The sequence below is a fragment of the Hemicordylus capensis genome, chromosome 2 (assembly GCF_027244095.1).
Source record: "Hemicordylus capensis ecotype Gifberg chromosome 2, rHemCap1.1.pri, whole genome shotgun sequence".
NCBI lineage: Eukaryota > Metazoa > Chordata > Lepidosauria > Squamata > Cordylidae > Hemicordylus > Hemicordylus capensis.
Window position 1 is genome coordinate 230124908 of NC_069658.1, and position 24597 is coordinate 230149504.

A 24597-nucleotide genomic window follows, 5' to 3' on the forward strand; every position below is an offset into this window, starting at 1 on the left:
CCAAGATCCCCCTGCTCTGCCAACTCTGCTGTTCACCACTGTTACCATGAGGGGTCTGGTGCCAGCCTGTCTGTGTGCCCACTGCCTTGCCACCTTCTCAGTTTCCTGCTCCTGTCTGCCCTCATTTCATCACAGACTCTTGCCACACAGGCAGAGAGGAAACCAACAGCTCATCCACTCAGCCTGCAGGCAATGCAAAAGTCGGCTGCATTTTGAACTAGCTGACGTTTCCAGACTATGTACGAAGGCAGCCCTATGTAGAGTGCATTGCAGTAGTCACACCTGGAGGTTATATCAGCGGGTGCACCACTGTTTTAAGGTCATCAAGGAATGGATGGAACTTTGAATCAACTGAAGCAGATGAAAAGCACTCTTAGCCATATCCCCCATCTGGGAGACTAGGGTGAGGCCAGAATCCAAGAGCACTCCCAAATTGTGTACTTTCTGGGGGGAGTGTAACCTCATCCAAAACAGGAAGTTCTATACCATCCCTCAAGTTCTGGTCCTTCAAAATGAGTACCTCCGTCTTGTTTGGATTCAGCTTCAATTTATTCCTCATCCAGCCCATTACTGCCTTTAGGCAGACATTTAGGGAATGAAATACATTTCCTGAAATGATGCGGAGCAGAAATAGATTTGGGTGTTATCAGCATACCAACAACACTCCAGATGACCTTGCCCAGTGGTTTCATGTAGATTTTAAAAAGCATTGGTGACAAAATGGAATCCTGAGAGTCACCATACAATACTCCTGTTTTAGAGAACAGCTATCACCAAGTGCCATCATCGGGAATCTACCTGAGAGATAAGAGCAGAACCACTGCATAGCCATGCCTAAAATCTCTCAGGCGATCCAGAAGAATCCCATAGTCAGTGGTACTGCAAGCTGCTGAGAGATCCAAATAAACCAGAACAGAGCCACATTCCCTCTGTCGATTCCTTGGCAGAGGTTATCTGTCAGGCTAACCAAGGCTGTCACAGACTGATAGCCAGCTCTAAAGCCAGTTTGAAATAATCTAGATAGTCCCTTTTCTCTCATCTAGTGGTGGTAGCAATTGTCACCTGTGCTAAGCAGGGTCTGCCCTGGTTTGTATTTGAATGGGAGACTACGTGTGGGCAATGTAAGATCTTCTCCTCAGGGGATGGGGCCGCTCTGGGAAGAGCACCTGCATGCTTGCATGCAGAAGGTTCCAAGTTCCCTCCCTGGCATCTCCAAGATAGGGCTGAGAGAGATTACTGCCTGCAACCTTGGAGAAGCCGCTGCCAGACTGAGTAGAAAATATTGAGCGAGATGGACCAATGGTTGGCCTTGGTATAAGGCAGCTTCCTATGTTCTGGGGTGGGGGGAGGGGAACTTCCTATGTTCCTATCTCCCTTGTAAACCAGAGTATCTAGCCACCCCAGAGGTTTCCCCCCTCCCTGGCCAGGAGAATTCCCCGTCTTGCTAGTTCAAACTGAGGAAAAGCTTCCAGACAGGTGACCATAAAACTCGCTTTCTACAGCCCTTTCCCCTTAATTCTTCTCTCTGTCTTTTACCAGTAACAACAGGAGCTCTTGTTTCCTCTGAGACCCTCTTTTTTGTTTATTTGTACTGTCCCAAGCATTGATGGTTGGGGGGGGGGACCTACACATGTGTTCAACAACTGGAAGTGTAGAACAGTAATTCTTTACTTTCAGACCTTGTGCCCTAACTCTTCTGGCTAACCACCTAAGCTATAGAGGAGTTGGAAGTCAAGCCTTCTAGCAATCCTCCCACATCAAGATCTAGCCGTCGACTCCCTTTTCTTTCTGCATGAAGCTACCTGCAATTAAAGTAGGGTTGTGCGTTTTGTTCCCCGCTCCTGTTTTGTTTTTGGCCCGAATCTGAAACACCCCCATTTTGTTCTTTGTTCAGAATGAGCCTATCCGAAACACCCCAATTCTGTTCTTTGTTCAAAATTGCAAAATCTGAATCCAAAATGTTTTGTATTTTTTAAAAAATGGCCCCAGGGCAAAACTAGTGGGTGGGGGCGGTAGTGCCCAATGGGTGGAAGCTATCACCCAAATTTCAGAGGAATTAGGCAAAAGGCTGATTTTTGGTGAATTTTTGAAGTTTAAGAATTTTCCCATAGGAAATAATGGAGGTTTCAGCAAAAGTATAGTTTCACATTGGGCGGAAAGGGGTGGCCCAGAGCAGAGTAGAGTGGGTGGTAGTGCCCAGTGGGGGCAAGGAAGCTGCCAGAATTAGGGGCAAGGAAGCTGCCCCAAAGACATGTAAACTTCATACATTCTTTAAAAATAAACCCTTTTCCCAATTCCTTTGGAATTTGGGTGGCAGCAGGCATATATTGGGGCACTACCATCTGACACACTCTTCTGCCCCCAAAGCCTCCTTTCTGCCCTGAATCCACCCCAAATAACATCAACATCACACATCAACAACAGAGCTTTGCAAATATTTCCAAAGGCACCCCAGAAATGCAATTGATCTACACACCACAGTGTGAAACAACAACAATGAAATGCATACTGCCCCACGCACTGTGCACACTGCCCCACTGGCCAATGAGGGTAAATTTTACCCTTAAATTTCCTTAAAAGGAATAAGGAGGCAATTGCCAGCAGATCAGCCCATGCTTTGGCTGGCCAATCTGAAGACTGGGAGGTCTGGAAATTCAAACAGATGTCAAAACTCAAAATGGAGACTGAAGGAGAAAGACTTTTCGCGATTGCAAAATGGAGTTCCAAAACAGCCGAAACATCAAAATGTTTTGTATCTGAAACAGGGACTTTTTTTTTCGGCTACAAAATTTTCTGTTTTGAGCATTGGGTGTTTTGTTTTGGCTACAAAACAGCCAAAATGGCCTGTTTTAGGCACAAAATGTTTTCTATCCAAAATGAAACGCACACCCCTAAATTTAAGCCACCTGATCTACCTGAAACTCAGCTGCACTACATTACTCTAATTGGCCTATTCCCACTGCTTCTACACTATCCTTGGTTTCTATTTCCTATCGTCCCATCAATTTACCCTTTCTTTGTACTAAGATCACCCCCACCTCTCATAATGGCCAATTTAACAAGGAGACTCTCTAGGAGTCATGATTCCAGGCAAATCTATGGTTCCCATTCCTTTCAATAAATGTTCCCAAAGCAGTATACATACATATAAATAAGTAAATAAAATGGCTGCCTGTCTCCAAAGGGCTCAGAATCTAAACAAGTTAGACACCAGCAACAGCAACACTGGAAGGATGCTCTGCTGGGGATGGATAGGGCCAGTTGCTCTCCCCCGCCTAAATAAAGAGAACCACCAAATGTCTTTTTGCTCAGTGAGCAGGCAATTCTACCAAGCCAGGTTGTGCTATGGCCTGTCCACACCTTTTCCTCCTCACACTAGTTTTTCTTATTGTGTGATCAAGTGCCAATTTGGTAAAGAGGCACCTTTTAACGCGGTGATTCTCTTTATTTAGCAGGGGAAGAGTAACTGGCCCTATCTACCCCCAGCACAGTTCCTCCAGTGACTGGTGTCTATCTTATGTTTCTTTTAGATTGTGAGCCCTTTGGGGACAGGGAGCCATTTTATTTATTTATTATTTCTCTGTGTAAACCGCCCCGAGCCATTTTTGGAAGGGCGGTATAGAAATCAAATAAATAAATAAATAAATAAAATAATAATAGAAGAAAAAGAAATAGAAAAAATCACCAAATACAAAGATCTACAAATTGAAATTGAAAGGCTGTGGCAGAAAAAACCAAAATAATCCCAGTGGTAATTGGTGCCCTGGGTGCAGTTCCAAAAGACCTTGAAGAGCACCTCAACACCATAGGGGCCACAGAAATCACCATCAGCTAATTAAAAAAAAGCAGCTTTACTGGGAGCAGCCTATATTCTGCGACGATAGCTATAACAACAGCAACAACATTGACAATAAAATTCAGCCATCCCAGGTCCTTGGGAAGGACTCGATGTCTGGATTAAACAAACCAGTCAATAACACCTGTCTGTGTAAACAAGAAATAATAATAATAAAGGTAATATGAAAACACACAAGCGTTCCATGGATTGTCATACAGATTATGTAGTTGAATTATGGGATGTGGAGAGTGATGTTTCAGACTCCATCTCTAAGAATCAGTGCTCATACTGGGATAAACCACCTTATGGTAATACTTTAAGAGAATAAGACACTATAACAGCTGAAAACTGTTATAGAGAGCCAGCGTGGTGTAGTGGCTAGAGTGCTGGACTAGGTCCGGGGAGACCCGACTTCAAATCCCCATACAGCCACGATACTAGCTGGGTGACTCTGGGCCGGTCACTTCTCTCTCAGCCTAACCTACTTCACAGGGTTGTTGTGAGGAGAAACCGAAGTATGTAGTACACCGCTCTGGGCTCTTTGGAGGAAGAGCAGGATATAAAATGTAATATATAATAATAATAATAATAATAATAAATTAATTAAAAAAACCACTTTAAGATAACAAGGTGGTATAAGAACAGCCCTGCTTGATCAGGCCCAAGGCCTATCTAGTTCCGCATCCTGTTTCACAGTGGCCCACCAGATGCCTCTGAGAAGCCCACAGGTGAGGGCATGTCCTCTCTCCTGCTGTTGCTCCCCTGCAACTGGTATTTCATGGCATCTTGCCTCGGAGGCTGTAGGTGGCTCACAGCCATCAGACTAGTAGCTGCTGATAGACCTGTCCTCCATGAATTTGTCCAAGACTCTTTTAAAGCCATCCAAGCTAGAGGCCATGACCACATCCCATGACATAGAACTCCATAGATTAATTATGTGCTGTGTGAAAAAGTACTTCCTTTTGTCGGTCCTAGATTTCCTGAGCGTCAGTTTCATGGGATCACCCCTGCTTCTAGTCTTGTGAGAGACGGAGAAAAATTTCTCTCTGTCCACTCTCTCTACTCCAGACATAATTGTATACACCTCAATCATTTCTCATGTAGTTTCCTCTTTTCCAAGCTAAAGAGCCCCAGATGCTGTAGCCTTGCTTCACAAGTAAAATGCTCCTGGCTCCTTATCATCTTGGTTGCCCTCTTCTGCACCTTTTCCAGTTCTACAATGCCCTTCTTGGCATATGGTGACCAGATCTCTCTCCTGGTCAGTCACTGACAGCACAGATCCCATCAGCTTCTATGTGAAGTTGTGGTCTTTTGCCCCATTATGCATCACTTTACACTTGCTTACATTGAATTGCATTGGACATTTTGTTGCACACTTGCCCAATCCTAACAGATTCTTTGGGAGCTCCTCACAATCCGTTTTGGATTTCATTGCCCTCAATAGTTTAGTGTCATCTGCAAGTTTGGCCAATTCACCCCAACTTCTAGATCATTTATGAACAAATAAAAGAGCACTGGTCTGAGTACAGATACTTGAGAGTACCCCACTTCTTACTTCCCTCCAATTAGAGAACTGTCCATTTATTCCAACCCTCTGTTTTCTGTCCTTCCACCAGTTACCAAGCCACACATGAACCTAAGAACCTAAGAACAGCCCTGCTGGATCAGGCCCAAGGCCCATCTAGTCCAGCATCCTGTTTCGCACAGTGGCCCACCAGATGCCAATTGGGAGCCTACAGTCAGGAGCTGAGGGCATGCCCTCTCACCTGCCATTACTCCCCTGCAACTGGTACTCAGAGGCACCCTGCCCTTGAGGCAGGAGGTGGCCTACAGCCCTCTGACTAGTAGCCATTGATAGACCTCTGCTCCATGAAGTCATCCAAACCCCTCTTAAAGCCATCAGGTTGTTGGCTGTCACCACATCCTGTGGCAGAGAGTTCCACAAGTGGATCACGCGTTGTGCGAAAAAGTACTTCCGTTTGTTGGTCCTAGACCTTCTGCCAATCAATTTCATGGAGTGACCCTTGGTTCTAGTGTTGTGTGAGAGGGAAAAAAATCTCTCTCTCTCCACTTTCTCCACACCATGCATGATTTTATAGACCTCTATCATGTCTCCCCGCGGTCGTCTTTTTTCTAAACTAAAAAGCCCCAGGTGTTGTAGTCTGGCCTCATAGGAAAGGTGCTCTAGTCCCCTGATCATCTTGGTTGACCTTTTCTGTACCTTCTCCAGTTCAACAATGTCCTTTTTAAGATGTGGTGACCAGAACTGTACGCAATACTCCAAGTGTGGTCGCACCATAGTTTTGTATAAGGGCATGAAAATGTTTGCCGTTTTATTTTCAATCCCCTTCCTAATGATCCCTAGCATGGAATTTGCCTTTTTCACAGCTGCCGCACATTGAGTCGACACTTTCAACGAGCTGTCCACCACAACCCCAAGATCCCTCTCCTGGTCCGTCACCGACAGCTCGGATCCCATCAGCATATACTTGAAGTTGGGGTTTTTCGTCCCAATGTGCATCACTTTACACTTGCTAACATTGAACTGCATTTGCCATTTTGTCGCCCACTCCCCCAGGTTGGAGAGATCCTTTTGGAGCTGCTCACAATCCATTTGAGATTTCACTACCCGGAAGAGTTTGGTATCATCTGCAAATTTGGCCACCTCGCTGCTTACCCCTGCTTCTAGATAATTTATGAATACATTAAAAAACACCGGTCCCAGCACAGATCCCTGGGGGACCCCACTTCTTACTTCCCTCCATTGTGAAAACTCTGCATTTATACCTACCCTCTGTTTCCTGTCTTTCAACCAGTTAGCAATCCACGCATGTACTTGTCCCTTTATCCCATGACAGCTAAGTTTCCTCAGGAGCCTTTGATGAGGAACTTTGTCAAAAGCTTTTTGGAAGTCCAGGTAGACTATGTCAACTGGATCACCTTGATCCACACACTTGTTGACACTCTCAAAGAAGTCCAAAAGGTTGGTGAGGCAAGATTTACCTTTGCGGAAGCCATGCTGGCTCACTCCCAGCAGGGCCTGTTCTTCTAGGTGCTTTACAATTTTATCCTTGAGGATGCTTTCCATCAATTTGCCTGGAACGGATGTTAGGCTAACTGGCCTGTAATTTCCCGGATCTCCCCTGGATCCCTTTTTGAAAATTGGTGTTACATTTGCCACTCTCCAGTCCTCTGGTACAGAGCCCGATTTCAGGGATAAGTTAAATATTTTAGCAAGAAGGTCGGCAATTTCACATTTGAGTTCTTTGAGGACTCTTGGATGGATGCCATCCGGCCCTGGTGATTTGTTAGCTTTCAGTTTTTCCAGACAGTTTAGAACATCATCCCTTGTCACTTTTATCTGACTCAGCTCTCTAGCCTCCATCCCTAAAAAGCCTGGTTCAGGAACAGGTATATGCTCAGTATCCTCTGCCGTGAAGACAGATGCAAAGAACTCATTCAGTTTCTCTGCAACCTCCATAACCTCCTTAATAATCCCTTTCACTCCCTCATTGTCTGATGGCCCAACCGCCTCCCTGGCAGGTTTCCTGCTTCTGATGTACTTAAAGAAGTTTTTGTTATTCCCCTTGATACTTTTGGCAAAATGTTCCTCAAACTCTCTTTTGCCTCCCTTATTGTCACCTTGCATTTCTTTTGCCAGAGTTTGTGTTCCTTTTTGTTCTCTTTGTTTGGACAGGCCTTCCAATTTCAGAAGGAAGTCTTCTTCCCTTTTATGGCTTCCTTGACGGTACCCGTTAGCCATGCTGGCATCCTCCTGGACTTAGTGGTACCTTTCCTCCTTTTGGGTATACAATCTAACTGGGCTTCTAGTATTGTGGTTTTGAGTAAACTCCATGCACTCTGGAGCGAAGTGACTCTCCTGATTTTCCCCCTCAGCTTTTTTTTCACCATACTCCTCATTTTGGAGAAGTTTCCTCTTCTGAAATTCAAAATGTCCGTGTTAGACATCCTTTGTGATTCTCTCCCCGCATGTATGCTGAATGTGATGGCACTGTGGTCACTGTTCCCTAAAGGGTCGATGACACTGACATCACGCACCAGGTCCTGGGTGTCACTCAGAATTAGATCTAAGGTCGCCTTCTCTCTGGTTGGTTCCATGACCAACTGTTCTAGGGCACATTCATTTAGCTATCTAGAAATTTGACCTCTTTGTCCTGACTTGAATGTGAATTTACCCAGTCTATGTGTGGGTAGTTGAAATCACCCATAATTACAGCCCTGCCTCTCCTTGACGCCTCCCTGATTTCCTCCTGCAACTCCCAGTCACTGTCATCATTTTGATCCGGAGGGCGATAGCACGTCCCCAGTAGCACGTTTCCTTTCCGACCTTGTATAGTCACCCACAGGGTTTCTGTGGAGGACTCCAGTCCACTTAGGTTTTCTAGCTTATTAGATTCTATCCCTTCTTTAACATACAGTGCTACCCCTCCTCCAAGGCGCCCCTCCCTGTCCTTTCTGTAGAGTTTATACCCAGGGATAACAGTGTCCCACTGGTTCTCACTGTTCCACCATGTTTCTGTTATGCCCACTATGTCTATTTCTGCCTTAGCAACCAAGCACTCCAGCTCACCCATCTTGGTTCGGAGGCTTCTGGCATTGGCATACAAGCCCCTATACGCTGAATCTCTCCCCTGATGTATGCTACTCTTTTGACTCTTTGACCTCCTGGCACAGGCTCCCATCTGCTCTTTATGCGGTTTTGCTCCATCCCCTTCTGTTTTGTTTGCATTCTTTGCAGCCTCACACTTTAAAGGATGGCTTTTGCCAAACGGGATACTGCCCAGCTCCCATCGGCTGTCCTCTTTGCCTATGACTGCTATCCTCTTTGCCTATCCTCTTTGCCTATGACTGCTAGGTTTACTCAAGAGCCTTTGGTGGGGAACTTTGTCAAAGGATTTTTGGAAGTCCAAGTATATTATGTCAACTGGATCGCTTTTATCCACATGCTTGTTGACACTCTCCAAGAACTCCAAAAGGTTAGTGAGGCAAGACTTGCCCTGGCAGAAGCCATGCTGGTTCTCCTTCAGCAAGGCTTGTTCATCTATGCAGAGGCATTCTTACCCCCCAAACATGGGGCCACAGCCCTATGCCTCCAAGATCTGGAGACGGACCTCCTGCTGGCATCCTGCACCTTCTGTCCCATGAGGCTGAAACATAGATTGCGTCAGTAATTCTATCCGCCGGAGGAAGGGGGTGAGGCGAGCAGGCCTACCCAGCCATCCCCCGTGGGTGGGGTGGTAGTGGGAAGAGCGGGAGCGGCCGCTGGGCCTGACTGTGTGGCCCAGTGGCGCCTGAGAACTGCGAGGTGCTCCAGCACGCCTGCACAGTTGGAACAGAGCACCACAACTTCCATTTTTTGAAGAAAGTCTTCTTCCCTTTTACAGCTTCCCTGACTCTACTTGTTAGCTGTGCTAGCATCGTCCTGAACTTGGTGGTGCCTTTCCTCCTTCTTGGTACACATGCCAACTGAGCTTCCATTACTGTGGTTTTGAAGAAGTTCCATGTTTATGGAGTGATTTGGCCCTCCTGACTTTCCCTTTCAGCTTTCTTTTTACCAGTCCCCTCATTTTTGAGAAGTCTCCTTCTCAACAGCCATCAAGTATGAAAATACTTTGAGAGCCACCACTTGAAGAGATTCCTCTGTCCATTTAGCCTGGGTGACTGTCCCCTCTGCAGGAGTCATTGCTGCATTGACTTTTGTCACTTGTAGAAAGAGAAATGAGGAGTTCAGTGCCTCTGGATTCCATTCATTTCTTTATTTTATTTCTTTATTTTATCTCTTGCTTTTCTATGAAATACAAGGACACATTTAGACATTAGGAATCATAAAACACAATGAAAAAAATCAGAACATTTTAGCAAAAACAAAAAGGTTAACAGCCTGAAAATGGAAATAACAAATTGTGGGGGTGGGGGGGTGGGGGGCTAGGGGAATCTGTTAGCAGTCCTCCACTAACTGAGGCACCTTTTAAAAGTGGCAATTCTCTTTATTCAGCAAGGGGAGAGCAACTGGCCCTATCCTTCCCCAGTACAGCATCCCTCCAGTGGCTGTTGCTGGTGTCTATCTTATGTTTCTTTTTTAGATTGTGAGCCCTGTGAAGAGAGGGTGCCTTTTTATTTCTCTGTTTATATCTATGTAAACCGCTTTGGGAACTTTTGTTGAAAAACAGTATACAGTATAAATATCTGTCATATTCGCAATTACATCCCAACCTTTAGTCTGGATTTAAAAGGGGGTTAGCCACACACTCCTTTTGAAGCTGCTGTTTACCCTAGAGAGGAAAACATATATTCCACATATATTAGAGGGGAAGACTAGCTATCTCTGGCATTCTGTCCCCAAACCTGCCGGGAGGGGAGGGGAGGGGAGGGGTGAAGAATGCTGGAAACAGCTCTTTTACCCCTTCAGGGCCAATCTAATGTCTCTTCACAAAGACACCCATCAGCAGTGATGTAGTTGCATATTCAGAATACAGGTGCTCTCCATGTCAGCCCCCATAGCCACACCCACCTTGACAGTCATGCCCCATGGCCACGCCCATCCCAGTGGCCACACCCCTTACATAGATAAATGCAATAATTGGGGGGGGGGGCTTCTGTTACAAGAAGTTGAGGATCAGGTCAATTCTAGGGCATGTACTAGAATGAATGACAGGGAATGCCCACTGGAATGCACTGGTTCCTTCCCAATGGCCACGGGAATGCATGGAATAGCACGAGCAGCCCATTATTTCCCTGTAGAAAGCCCTGAATCCCTGCTGAGACCTTGGAGGGGAAAAAGTACCAGGACTGCAACCCTGCTTGCATCACTTTTGGGAATTTCAGGTCAAGAGATGGATGCGCAGATTGATGCAGCTTTTCGTCTAAACTCAGAATTTGCCACAAGAAATAAATTACCCAGGGATTGCCTGGCTCAATTCAATTCAAAATCAATCACTGAGCAGATTTTTCAAGCTCATTTTGCCAAAGCCCTCATTATTGAAACTCAGCAGGTAAAAATTTTGAAAGAAATACCATCTAGGATTTTAAGGAAACATAAGGATTACAAATTTTTGACAGATGCTTTGAATGCAAATGGAATACGTTTCAGATGGGAAATACCTGAAGGGGTCTCCTTCTTTTACAAGGGCAAGAAGAATAGGTTCACAGAACTCCTTAAAGCGCAAGAATTTTGGCAAAAATACAAAAAAAAAATAAAATCTTCAGAGCAACCATCCCCCTCAACACATAATTCTAATTAGACCAAATGGATTACAAGATAGCTTCTTGGAACATTAATGGGTTAAACACTAAAATAAAAAGAAATAAAGTGTTTCATTTTCTTAAGAAACAAAATGTGGACATTGTATGTTTACAGGAGACACATACAGGTGAAACTCGGAAAATTAGAATATCGTGCAAAAGTCCATTAATTTCAGTAATGCAAATCCACAATCTCAGAAAATTAGAATATTACATGGAACCAAGAAGACAAGGATTGAAGAATAGAACAATATCGGACCTCTGAAAAGTAGAAGCATGCATATGTATTCAGTACTTGGTTTGGGCCCCTTTTGCAGCAATTACTGCCTCAATGCGGCGTGGCATGGATGCTATCAGCCTGTGGCACTGATGAGGTGTTATGGAAGACCAGGATGCTTCATTAGTGGCCTTCAGCAATTCTGCATTGTTTGGTCTCATGTCTCTCATCCTTCTCTTGGCAATGCCAAGAGGTCCGATATTGTTCTTTTCTTCAATCCTTGTCTTCTTGGTTCCATGTAATATTCTAATTTTCTGAGATTGTGGATTTGGGGTTTTTCATGAGCTGTACGCCATGATCATCACAATTATAACAAATTAAGGCTTGACTTATCTCACTTTGCATGTAATGCGTCTGTCTCATATATCAGTTTCACCTTTTAATTTGCATTACTGAAATTAATGGACTTTTGCACGATATTCTAATTTTCCGAGTTTCACCTGTATTAGAAAACAAGACAGAAAACTTCTGGTTAATAAGGTTTTAGGACAAGAATTTGTTTCTTCTGATAAGAAAAAAAAAAGGGGGTAGTATTTTATGTCAAACAACAATTTGAACCCAAGTTGATTTTTAAAGATGAAGAAGGCAGGCTGCTAGCCTTGGAAATTTTAATTTCTGGAATTAAAATGGTGATAATTGGAATTTATGCAGCTAATGAAAAGAAAGTTGAATTTTATAATTATTTAGAACAGAAGATAGCCGAGTTATCGAATGTTAATTTGATTATTTGGGGAGATTTTAATGGTGTTGTCTCTACATCTTTGGATAGAAAAACTGATATACTGGAAAGGAACCTACAAGGCAAGCTTCCTAAAGTGTTTTTTGATTTAGCAGAACATATGGATCTTTACGATTTTTGGAGAATTAAAAATTCAAATGCAAAAGAATACACTTACTTCTCTGAAAGATATCAATCTCATTCAAGGATAGATATGGTCTGGACATCAAAATCTATTATGCCATGTATAAAAAGAATGGATACTTTGCCCAGAACTTTTTCAGATCATAACCCAATTTGTTTTACATGGAAGAAGAAAGGAATGGTTTCTTTTCACTGGAGATTGAATGAGTATTTGCTGAAAAAATCAGATGTTGTGGAGAAAGCTAAAGGACTATTTTGAGCTGAATTTAAATCAAGGAATGGACAACAAAGTCTGGGATGCAGGAAAAGTGGTTATGAGAGGTTTCTTTATACAGCAAAATGCATATTTTAGAAAGCAAAGAGGATTGGAAAAAGAGACATTATTGATGCAGATTTCTAAAAAAGAAAGAGAATTACTATGGGCCAAGGATAAGAAGATGATTACGCAAGCTATCAAAATGCTTCAACAACAACTTTCTATGCTAGTAGTAAATGAAGTTGAACGGAACTTAAAATATGTCAAGCAAAGGTCATTCGAATTTGCAAATAAACCAGGCAAGTTGCTGGCTTGGAAAATCAGAACTGTGAAAAAAAAACCTATATATCCAAAATACTTACAAAAAATGGGCTTTCTTATGATGGTAAGGAAAAAAGAGGAGAATTTTTCAGATACTATTCAGAATTATATAAGGGAAATATAGTAGAGGATACAAAAATTGAACAATTTCTTAAAAATAAAAATATCCCAAAACTTTCTAAGGAACATATAGAAATTATGAATGCTCCGATAACAATAATGGAAGTAACAGAAGCAATAAATCAGAGTAAGGCCAACAAGGCCCCAGGACCCAATGGGCTATCAGCTTTGTACTATAAATCATTTAAAGATCAAATTCTACAGCCTTTGCAATGGACTATGAACGACATTTTGCAAAGAGGGATTATGCCGGAGTCTTGGAAGTATGCCAATATTACAGTAATCCCAAAACCGGATCAAGATTTGACGCAAGTCAAAAACTACAGGCCAATCTCACTTTTGAATAATGATTATAAACTCTTCGCTGCCATTTTGGCAAAAAGAATGAAAGCTATACTAAGACTTTTTATTCATGAGGATCAAGCTGGCTTTTTGCCAAAGAGGCAATTAAGAGATAATGTGAGAACAGTTTTGAATGTATTGGAGTATTATGAAAAACACAATGATAAACAGATAGCTATGATCTTTCTGGACGCAGAGAAAGCCTTTGATAACCTTTCCTGGCAGTTCATGTGGAGGTTATTAGATGCAATGGGCGTGGGTAATAATTTTACTAGGGCTATCAAGACAATTTATTCGGAGCAATATGCTAAGATTATTGTAAATGGGGAATTATCAGACAATTGTAAAATACAAAAAGGAACTAGACAAGGATGTCCACTTTCCCCATTACTTTTTATATTAGTACTGGAAGTGCTCTGTAGAAATATTAGAGAAGATGATCAATTACAAGGCCCGAAAATTGGGAAACAAGAGTATAAACTAAGAGCCTTTGAGGACGATATTGTGTTTTTCTTAGAAAATCCGTTGGACAAGATTGGAAGACTTTTGGAAAAAATACAACAATTTGGCCAATTGGCAGGGTTTTATATAAACAAGATTAAAATGAAGGTGTTGACTAAAAATATGGATCAGAAATCTGAGGATAGATTCTTGGAAATAAGTGAGCTGAAAGTGGAGAAGAAAATTAAATATTTGTGTGTTTGGCTGACAAATAATAACTCCTTGTTGTTCTCAAATAATTATATTAAAACATGGAATACAGTAAAAACTGATTTACATAGATGGTCTGATATGAAATTATCTTTAATGGGCAGAATTTCAGTGGTGAAAATGAATCTCTTACCCAAAATGTTGTTTCTCTTCCTGACTATTCCTATAATTAATACTGCTAAGTTGGTGATTCACGAGGAGGTGTGAGCGGGAAGTCAATCTTTGTTTAATGTGATGTAAATGTTAAGATATTATTAAAATCAATAAAAATTTAAATATGAAAAAAAAAGGACTGCAACCCTGTAGCACTCCACCACCACTGCCCCTCAGCCACATCTCTGGTGCTGAAGGGTCACTTCAGAGGGAGGAGGAGGGTCTCTCATCTGATGTTGCTTTGTAGCCTCCCTGCTGCTTCTCTGCAAACACAAAATCAGAGCGTCAGAGTGGAAAGTCACCCTAAAGTCACACACACACATACCTCGTCCCTCCCTCTGCAGCAGTGAGACAGGGCTCTTTAACCCCTCCCAGGCAGACGCTGGTCCAGTCTCTTCATCGCAACGCCAGTGGAGAAAGGCCCACAGGTTTTCTGTGTAATTCTTAGAACCTTTCCTAGTATTAATTCCTAGTAGTAATTCTTAGGTCTTTCCTAGCATTAAGCCACCACCTGCTTGGCTCCAACTTGACCCCATTAGCTTCCCTCTGGAAATCACCCAAGGACCACTTAGCAGAGCATCTGAAGGCTTGAACTGGGAGGGCAGAGGTGACTCTGAGGGTACAGGAAAGTATGGGAGGAGGGCTGGTCTCATGGTGGCAAGCATGACTTGTCCCCTTAGCTAAGCAGGGTCTGCCCTGGTTAGATATGTGTGAGCAGCACTGAAAGTTCTCAGGGGATGGGGCTGCTCTGGGAAGAGCAGAAGGTTCCAAGTTCCCTTCCTGACAGCATCTGAGAGAGATTCCTGCCTGCAACCCTGGAGCAGCTTCCTTTGTTCCTAGTGCTTATCCCTGCTAAGTGGCAATTTTCTTATATTTAGATCTGAGCAAGTGTCCCTCTCCAATCCCAGTGCAGCATCCCTCCCGTAGTCATATTTCTTTTTAGATTGTGAGGACAGGGCACCATTCTATTAATTTATGTTCTATGTTCACCACTTGAACATATTTGTGGAAAAGTGGTATATAAATAGTAGTAGTAATGAAACAACAACAACAACAACAACAACAACAACAGAGAAGCTCCTGAGCATCGGATCGGGTTGAGATAAGACTAGATTCCCAGCCAAAAGACTCCAAATGTTAAAGAGGGGCAGACATGTTAGTCTGCAGCAGCAAAGACAATCAAGAGTTTTGTGGAACCCTAAAACAAAAAATACTACAATAACGCTACTTCATCCGATGCATGCTGGGTAATCCTCAATAGGCAGGAATATACATATCCTCAGTAGGCAGGAACCACCTTAAGTGGCGCATCAGGGAAATGCTTGACTAACAAGCAGAAGGTTGCCGGTTCGAAACCCACTGCTGGTATGTTTCCCAGACTATGGGAAAGACCTATATTGGGTGGCAGCGATATAGGAAGATGCTGAAAGGCATTTCCTCATACTGGGTGGGAGGGGGCAATGGTAAACCCCTCCTGTATTCTACCAAAAGAAAACCACAGGGCTCTGTGGGCACCAGGAGTCGAAATCGACTTAACAGCACACTTTACTTTACAGTAGGCAGGAATGTACCATCTATTCTATCTACTATATTAATTCTCCTGGGTGTGCCTTGGAATGTGTGTCCCAGAGCCCAGCTGATTGGCTAGGTGGCGGACCCGTCTGATTGGCTGAGGCGCACCCAGGAGGATTGGTTGCCGTGGTGGCGGCCCAGCTGTGGAGGCCAGAGGTGGCAGGCCCAGCCAGGCCGCAGAGGCAAGGCCCAGGAGGGGGGAAAGAAAGTGGCGGGGGAGGGGGCAGAAGTGGCAGTGGGGAGGAGAGGTGGCTGGGCCCGGAAGCAGAGACTGGGCAGAAGGGCGGGGGGGGGGGGGAGGTAACCTCCGGCCCCAAAGAGCGCACAGATGCTCTTTGCGGGGTCGGCTAGTCTATATTTAATTCTCTAAGGTGTGGCTAATCCTGTGTGTGACAGATCTCAGGAGGGTACGTGAGCAGAAGCACCATGGTGATTGGACAGTGGGGATTCCACATGCAGATCGGCAGGAGGAGCCTGTGATGGTTAAGGACTTTCGGAATGTAACTGTAACTGGTCGAAAGATGTTCTTGATTGTAGCGGAGAGAAACAAACAAACAAACAAAGGATAGTGGGCAGGGGTCTGCAAAGAGAGGGGTTATGAGGGAGGAAAGGGCCCCTTCAGGAGAAGGAGGCTGCCACTGTGTCAATTAGATGAGGAAACAAGATGAACAAGATCTGTTAACTCAGGAAAGGAGAGAAAGAAGGGAAACAAGAAGGGAGGGGAAGAGCAAGTGGAGGAGGGAGAAAAAGAATGGAGGTGAAGTGAGAAAGAAGGAAGGGCGAGGGATGGGCCCGAGTCTGTCAGTGGCCTGAGGGGAACGAGGAAGGACCCTGTCGACCACTGCTTCTATTGGAGCTACAGAGACCATTGGCGGAGGGAAGGAGGAAGGCAATGGATGGGCCTGGGCCTATCAGCGGCGTGAGGAGAACGAGTGGCCATGGTGGTGGCGGCAGTGAGGAAGGGCCCAGTCAACTGCTGCTGCTGCTGCTGTGAGGAAGAGCAGGACCCGGGCTCGTGTGAGGGTGGGGAGGTCTCTGGGGATAGAGGGTTGCAGCTTGGCCAGTAGGTACCACAATGCTGCAACCGCGACCAAGAGGGGTGAGGGGGATGGAAGAAGCAAGGGGATCGAGGAGGAGGAGGAGGAGGAGCAGGAGTGCGGCTCAGGTGAGGGTGGAGAGATCTCTGAGGTGAGGGGAGCTGTGGCAGGGGGTGAGGGGAATCAAGTACTAGTGCGCAGATGCTCTGCACGGGTTAAGCTAGTTAACAAACATTCCTTTTAGTTTTACATGTTGCGTTAAGGACTGTCTATGTTCACTCATGCTCTAAAATGCTAGGAAATAAGGGCCAGATCCCTAACTGAAGTGTTCCCACTAACACATGCGTGTGTATGCGCACTCAAGCATTTTTTGATGTCCACTCAGTTAATTTTAGATCCCACTCAGGTTGAATCAGGAAGGTCCCACTCTGAATACATGGGCGCACACAATCCCTTGATACTGCCGCCCAGAACAAACTCATTCCACACACAGATGGGAAAAAAATTATACAGCACGCTGCCTAACCAATGTTTTATTTAGGCTATCTGGATATAGGATGGTATTTTATGCTGTGCTTAGCTTCAGCTTCACAACTATCTTGGAGGTGGATGGTTGTCAGTGGCAGACCGGGAGACCTTAAGGCCCAGATTGGTCTGTTCACTGGAAAAGACATGAGGAGTGAATGTCCCGAAGAAGCACTCCCCAGACTCATCCAATTTTATCCACATCCATCCTTTTACTCACCATTTTACAATTATAAAAAGTAAGAAATGTATATTCAAAGGAGAAAGTCCCACTGAAGTCACTGGGACAAGTCAAAGTATGTCCATTTGGAGTTTGGGGGAAAGTTCGGCCTTAGAGTAGGAGTGTGCATGAACCGGGATTTGTGCACAGGTTTGGCGCCAAACCGGTTCAGACAAAGTCCAAACCAGTTCAGTGTCACAGGGAGGGGAGTGGTGAGTGAGAGTTTTGTTTTGTTTTTTAAAGAAAGAGAAGAGCAGGCCCTATGCAACTACCTGTTGGGGTGGCACTCATCCAAAGAACCCACACACCACGCCAGCACACACATGGCATTTGTGCATTCACCCTTGTCATTTGCGTGATCAGCAAAACCACGCTTACCATGCAAATGGCACCCACACATGCACAAATGTCATGTGAATGCTGGCACCACATACAGGTTCTTGGGACGAGCATCACCCCAGCAGAAATCTGCATGGGGTGGAAGAGGGCAGATGAGAACATGTTCTCTTTTCTTAAAGCTCGCGCTCACCCCTCCCCTCTCAGTGATGCTGACATGGTACATGAAGTTTGGTTTGTGAACATCCTTAAATCCCTCCTTACACTTCCCTCCTTACCTGAGGGCTGGACTAGATGGCCATGGGTTGAGAGTCGATAATCTGGATTTTTTCACCACTTTGATTTAGGGTGGAGAAGATGAACTTCAAGCCACTTAGTCCAGGGGCAGATGCTTAGAGGCACTATGAGATTTTATAGGTAATTACTGCCCCCCCCCCCCCCCGCACTCCAAACAGGAAGTCTGTGCTATGCAGCAGTGAGAGTTTCTACCACAGACAAGCATCTCTCCTCCCTCGGCAATTTCATCCACAGTTTCCTTACTCATGTAGAAGATGATCCCAGCCACCAGCAGGACAAGAGCAGCCACAGCCCCCAGGATGCCCCCCACAATGGGGCCCACTGGAGCTGAAATGGAAAACAAGAATACAATAATTGAAGGGAGTGCCCAAACAATGGGGGAGTGATGGGGGGGAACAGAAAAATAGAACCAAATAGTTGGAGTCCCTAAACAATCTTCTCTGTGATGAATATTATTTATCTATTTAGTCATTATTAACCATTCTGCCCCACTTTTTATCAAAGTCTGTGAGATGCCACTGCTTTTAGATGTCTGAAACTAGCAAGACCCTCGAGGTTAGCCAGTCAGACAGGAGCGAAAAAAGCTCCCAAGAGTCTCTGCAGAGCTAGAGTGAGAGGTGGGGGGGTCTCTTGGGCTAAGCCATAAAAAGAATCCCAGCTGTGATAAGCAGGGCCTGCTCTTAGTTGGCCCCCGATAGTCTCCAGTTCCCTCCCCAAGGAGGCTAGCATTGCATCGGCCTGAAAATTGGGGCTAAGGTATTGCAAGTTCAATCAGAGGGATAGGGGTTTTTCCCCCCAGCAAATGACTGTGATGAAAACATCCTTATTGATAAACCATTTGATACAATTCCTCATTATATTGGTATTATTAAGAACATAAGTACAGCCCTGCTTGGTCATGCCCAAGGCCTTTCTAGTCCCGTATTCTGTTTCCCACAGTGGCCCACCAGATCTCTCTGGGAAGCCCACAGGCAAGAGATGAAGGCATGCCCTCTCTCCTGCTGCTGTTTCCCTATTGATACTGCATCCAAGAGTATCGGGGCTGGGGGATTACTTTTAGTGAAGATCTGGCTCCTTTGAAGAAATCAGAGGCTTCAATGACAGCATTTTACATCACCACATTCCTTCCCTGATCTCATCCCATAATGCACCAGGAAGGGAAACAAGCAACCTCATGACATTGCATCCTTTTCCTGATGCATTACAGGGGGAGAAATTACCATGCCCTGTAACTATAGCAAGGAGCCATATTTCCCCCAATAAAAAGAACCAGGAAAAGCATGTTTCTTCCTTTCATGGTGTGGCAGAACCAGCGAAGGAAAGGAGGCAATGTTAAAGACTGATGCTGGAGGCACCCAATTTATTTCTTTGTTTATAGACTGGATTTTATTCAAATAATCTCAAAGTGGTTTACAATATAATTAAAACAGTTAAAACAATGCACAGTTAAAATGCAAATATTAAATATAAATAGATATTAAAAAACAGTACAACACAAAACAGAGAGCTTTGGACTTGCTTTCTTAAAGCTGTGGTGGAGACTGAGGAGCGGATGCCAGCCGCAAGAGCATCCCAAAGGCTGGGGGCAATGTCTGAGAAGAATGTCCTGCCCCACGTTCTCAACAGCCGAGCCTCCCTCACTGTTGGCATGAGGCGCAGAGTCCCCTCTGATGATCCTGTCAAGCAGGCAGAAACTCTTGGGAGCAGGCAGCCCTCTATCTAATTTCTTCAAAGCACCCAGATCTTCAGTCATGTAAGCCCTCGCCACCCCCACTCCAATGCATTAAGATGATACTGAGATAGTCTCTCAGCCTAGAGATTGCCTCCCATCCTCAGAAGCAGACACTGATAGACCTGTCCTCCATGAATTTGTCTAAGCCCCTTATAAAGCCATCAACAATAGTTTAAATATTATAGGTTGTGACACTCTTCTTGGCGTTCATCCCATCCACACGTTTCATATCCCCCACTCAATCTCTCACCAGGTTCCATCCAGGCACAGAGGGGAGGCTCTGAAAAGCCAACGTGGCAGAAATAGTGGGCCCTGTCCTTGGGGTCAATATTGATTGATTGATTGATCCAGGTACAGTAGGTGCCATCTGAGTTAGGGACAACATCCCCATGGTGGGTCTCTTGCTCCAATGACCCTCCCCCTGGGCATTTTGGAGCCCCCTCCCGGTGCTGAGGCCTGGACTTCCACTTGGAAGACCGATCCAAAGAGCACCCCTGATGATGATAATCCCTTCCTCATCTCCCAGGATCTGCCCACCCAAAGTTGCAAAAAAGCCAGTCCTTTCTTCCCCCTGCTCAGTCGCTCACCAGGTTCCTTCCAGGCGAAGAGGTGAGGCTCTGGAAAACCAACATGTTCCACCTGGCACTGGTAGTGGGCCCTGTCCTTGGGGTCAATATTGATGTCAGTCCAGGTGTGGTAGGTCCCATCTGAGTTGGGGACAACATCCCCACAGTGGGTCTCCTGCTCCAACAACTCCCCGTCTTTTTTCCAAGTTGGATGGATCTCTCTGGGGTAGAAGCCGTAAGCACGGCAGATGAGAGTCTCCAGGCCATTGGAGTCCATCTTTCGCAGCACCTTCACCACTGGGGGCTCTGCAAAAATGCAATCATGGGCAATTTCCATACATTTCATATACATTTGATGTATTGATGCATTTCAATATATCATACAGCATTTCTCCAATAGCTGTCATGATAGATGCCGTGCTCTGTGAGTAGGAAGGAACCTAAATGGTCAGCCAGTCCTACCCTCAGTCCTGACATGGGGGACCACAGACCTGCAGCAACACAGAGAAATGAAAGCCTCCGGGTTGCAGCAACCTCCATAAGCATCTTGTAACACAGAACATCCTCAGATATCCCACATCTAGCCCATAATCCTAATCTCTTCCCTTGTTCATTCTCCACAACAGGAAGATCAACTTTTCAGTCTAGATTGCACAGGGGGCAACAAGGCAGAGAAATATCTGTTCTCACCTCTCCTCCACAGAGATTCCTTGGCATACTTTAGGTATTTCTTTAGCCATTCAATGCATTCCCCTTCCAGGAAGTCCTTCCAATAAAGAGGACTGGCTCTGAAAGTGTCCCACTTCCTCTTGAACTCTGGAGCATTGGCTAATACAATCCAGGAGAGGGTGTCCTTGTCGAAGTGGATAAAGTCCCTCCCATTGTAGCCAAAACTGATATTCCCCAATTTCTGACCGTCCTCCCTCAGTTCACAGACACTTATTCCCTGCCAGGTGAGAAAACCTAAACAGGAAGAGGAGACTGAAGTTGGTTCCTCATCAACAGCCTAAACCAGCAACATGCTGATGCCCCCTAAACTGAGCTTCCGGATACCCCATATCACTCCATCCCCATGACTAGAAAACTCTTCCCTTGGAGATGCACCAGCATTCTCTCTGGAACAAAGTGTCGATTGTGTGCAGAATGCATGGTGCCCTGAACCAACACTCGGGCCAAATAACTAGCGGATTTTAAAACCCAATAAGCCTTGCCAGTCTCCAAGAGACATCCCCATTACAGGAAAATGTCAAGCCTCAAAAACAAGAAATTATGCTCTGAACAGGATAATAGATGCATATTTACCCTAAGGCCCACAAAAAGCATACATTAGATTGCACCTAAGTCATTAAAGGGAAGGTTTTCTTCAGAGGAAACTGTTGCTTCATAATAAATCGATTCCTAAAATAGCTTCCTTTCATGGAAGCTGAAATGTACAACTTTACCTAGGATATGAGGAAGCAGCACCTGTTGATATTCCGCCTGTACTTGAGCTGCCTGTCAGCCAGAACTTCAGTGGGTGCAGTTCCAAACTGCAAATGCTGGAGGAAATGCTACTTTCTGAATTTCTGCCTGTCATTGAGCTCTTATGTCTAACCACTGAATGACAGGCATGATGGAAGAAAGTAACGTTTCAGCTATAAAAATGATTGTGCTTCCACCATGCCCAGAGCTTTGTGTCTAACAGCAGAATGACAGGCAGGACCTCACTCGATGGTGTTTTCCCCAGCATTTGGAGACTGGAACAGCACCCGTTGGATTTCTGGCAGTCATGCAGCTGAAGTACAGGTAGCATATCAACAGGTGCTGCTTCCATCCTCATATGCTAGTTCAAGTGGCATCTATTGAATGTCTTCAAGTCAAGTCCTAGTCCCTCTGGCCCTTACAAGAAACTCAGCAGCCCCTGAGAGGGAGGAGGATGGTGGGGGTGGTATCAGTGGCTCTTCCAACATCCACTCACTCTCACTCTGGTTGCCATATCTCTGAACCATCACCACATGTTGCCTCAGAGTCTCATTCAGACGCGCCGTATCCCGAATGTACAAGTTCCAGTGCTCAGGATCGTCCTTCACTAACTTCTTCATCCATGGAACTACAGGCATGGGCTGTCTTATCTTCTTATCATGGTGCATGAAGATCTGGTCATCCAGGTACCCCTGACCGATGAATTGGGGTAGCCCTTCAGCAGAATCCCACATTGCAATATGAAACCTCAGAGAGTGTGACGAGGAGCCTGAAAAGGGAGAGAGATGGACAGAGGTAGGAGGCCTTGCCGTTATCACCTTGCTGTCATACAGTGCTCACGTGGGTCTCCCATTCAAATACACACCAGGGCAGATCTCACATGGGTCTCCCATTCATCTCACTTTGGATCACCCTCCTTGTTCTGCCTGTCCCCCTCCCCCTCTGTGTCTGGGCATGTTGGGGCAGCCGTCTGCTGTATCCCCCCCCTCAACCCCCCCTCCCCCGTCTCTGCTGCAATAAACTACTGTAACATGGAAGGAATGGCGAGGATTATAAAAAGGCCTCCTAAATGTTCAGGGTCTGGGAGTGGTGTACAGAAAACAAAGCGCTTCCCTTGAGCTTGCACAACTCCGCCTGGCCAGGAAGGACACGGGACAGCCTGCTAGTCTGTGCAGAAGCAGAATGGAGGCTGCAATCTTCGACCACATGACGGCAACCACATTACTTGCAGACTCAGTGGGGTTTCAGCTGGCAAAACTGGTTGCGATTAGGAAGGGAGCCAAGAGCCACCTTTTCTGGCTCTGCTGCAGCTCATCCCCAGCCTCGGCCAAGAAGTTCCCATAGGGGAGCCCCAGCATAGCCCTGGACACGTGGGGGGAGATTAGCCCGGAACTCCCCCGCAAAGCGCAGCCGCCCAGGAACGGAAGAAAAGCAAGAGAGGAGCCAGAGAGGGGCACCACACCCACCCCGTGCGGAAAACGAGTTTGCAGGATCCGGAGTCTCTTCCACAACTGGAAAGTGCGGGGAGACGCTTCTTTAGCCCACACTCCACCTCGGAGACTCACCCAAGGAGCCCCCCAGCAAGAAGAGGGCAGCTGCCCCCAGGAGCAAGCGACGGGCATCCCGAAGTGGCATCTGGCTGGAGTCTGTTGTTTCTGGGGCGCGATCTTTCAGCTGCTGTCGAGCGGGGCGTAGGACAGGGGCGACCCTGAGGTGCCTCCGGGCTGGGATTGGCTGAGAAGGGAATAACCCACCAATCAGAAAAATGCATGTGGGCAGTTGCTGGGCGGATGGAAACCAAACCTCACTGAAAATTCTCTCTGCCACCTCGCCCTTCTGCCTGGGATGCACTGACGACACAAACACAAACAACAAACAAACACACTTGAGGCGGCGGCACAGAAGGGGCCAAGAGCTGGTCTATGGGAGGAGAGCTAGTCTTGTGGTAGCAAGCAGGCATAGTCCCCAGAAGATTCAACCCCCCTCCCCCCTGGAGCTTTTCCAGACACCAGCTTTACCCCGGGTTTACTGGGAATTCAAATGTGTCCAAAGAACCCAATGCAAAAAGTGAATTTTTTAACCCCAGACATAAATATTTTACGGTGATGTTTTAACCTTTCAGTTTTAAACGGCCCAGAGATGCAAGTTTGGGTGGATAGAAATATGTTAAATAAATCAAATCAAATCAAATCAAGCTAAGTGCCAAAGGGCAATGAAAAACCCAAATCGTGTGTGGAGTGTTCCTGGGTAGCTCTCAGGGACTTCGACTTCAAGCTGGATGATGTGTGAATGCACACCCTCCTTTCCGAGCTAAAAGTCCCATCTGGAATTGCTCCAGACTAGGGCTGAGTGGGACTCCTGCCTGCAGCTTTGGAGAAGCTGCTGCCAGTCTGGGTAGACAATGCTGAGCTGGATGGACCAAGGGTCTGACTCAGTATGGCAGCTTCCTGTGTTCCATTTGTGGGTGGCAAGCTGTGTCCCATGTATTCAGCTTCTGAAACAGAATGGAGGGGCAGGTGGGGGCAAGCTACTTCGGGGGGGGGGTTCCTGCCCCCTTCTGGAGCTGCCCATGCCAAGGTAGGAAGGGAAGGGGGTACAATGGAGCACTTGGGTGAAGGGGGGGTGTATTAGTCTTGCTGCTTAGTGGGGATCGAATAACCATTTTCTGAGTGGGATCAGGTAGATGATCTCCCCTAAATGAACTCTGT

General features: G+C 45.6%; 1 protein-coding gene across 1 annotated transcript; it reads right to left on the minus strand.

Annotated features, from left to right (window-relative positions):
• Positions 1-14347: 14347 nt before the first annotated feature.
• LOC128343819 (class I histocompatibility antigen, F10 alpha chain-like) lies at positions 14348-23524 on the minus strand. Its single transcript, XM_053293254.1, has 6 exons — positions 23455-23524; positions 22386-22658; positions 21119-21391; positions 20450-20734; positions 18374-18457; positions 14348-14406 (listed from the first exon to the last, which is right to left on the minus strand). The coding sequence occupies exons 1-6, from the start codon at positions 23522-23524 to the stop codon at positions 14348-14350; spliced, it is 1044 nt and encodes a 347-aa protein (XP_053149229.1).
• Between the last annotated feature and the right edge of the window lie 1073 nt (positions 23525-24597).

What these genes read in the sequence shown, in the direction of transcription:
- LOC128343819 (XM_053293254.1), bottom strand. Translation starts at nt 23,524, where the DNA reads ATGCCACTTCGGGATGCCCGTCGCTTGCTCCTGGGGGCAGCTGCCCTC. An exon ending in CTTGCTGGGGGGCTCCTTGG is followed by an intron (nt 22,659 to 23,454) that starts GTGAGTCTCCGA and finishes CTCCCTTTTCAG; the next exon opens with GCTCCTCGTCACACTCTCTG. An exon ending in GGAATCTCTGTGGAGGAGAG is followed by an intron (nt 20,735 to 21,118) that starts GTGAGAACAGAT and finishes GCATTTTTGCAG; the next exon opens with AGCCCCCAGTGGTGAAGGTG.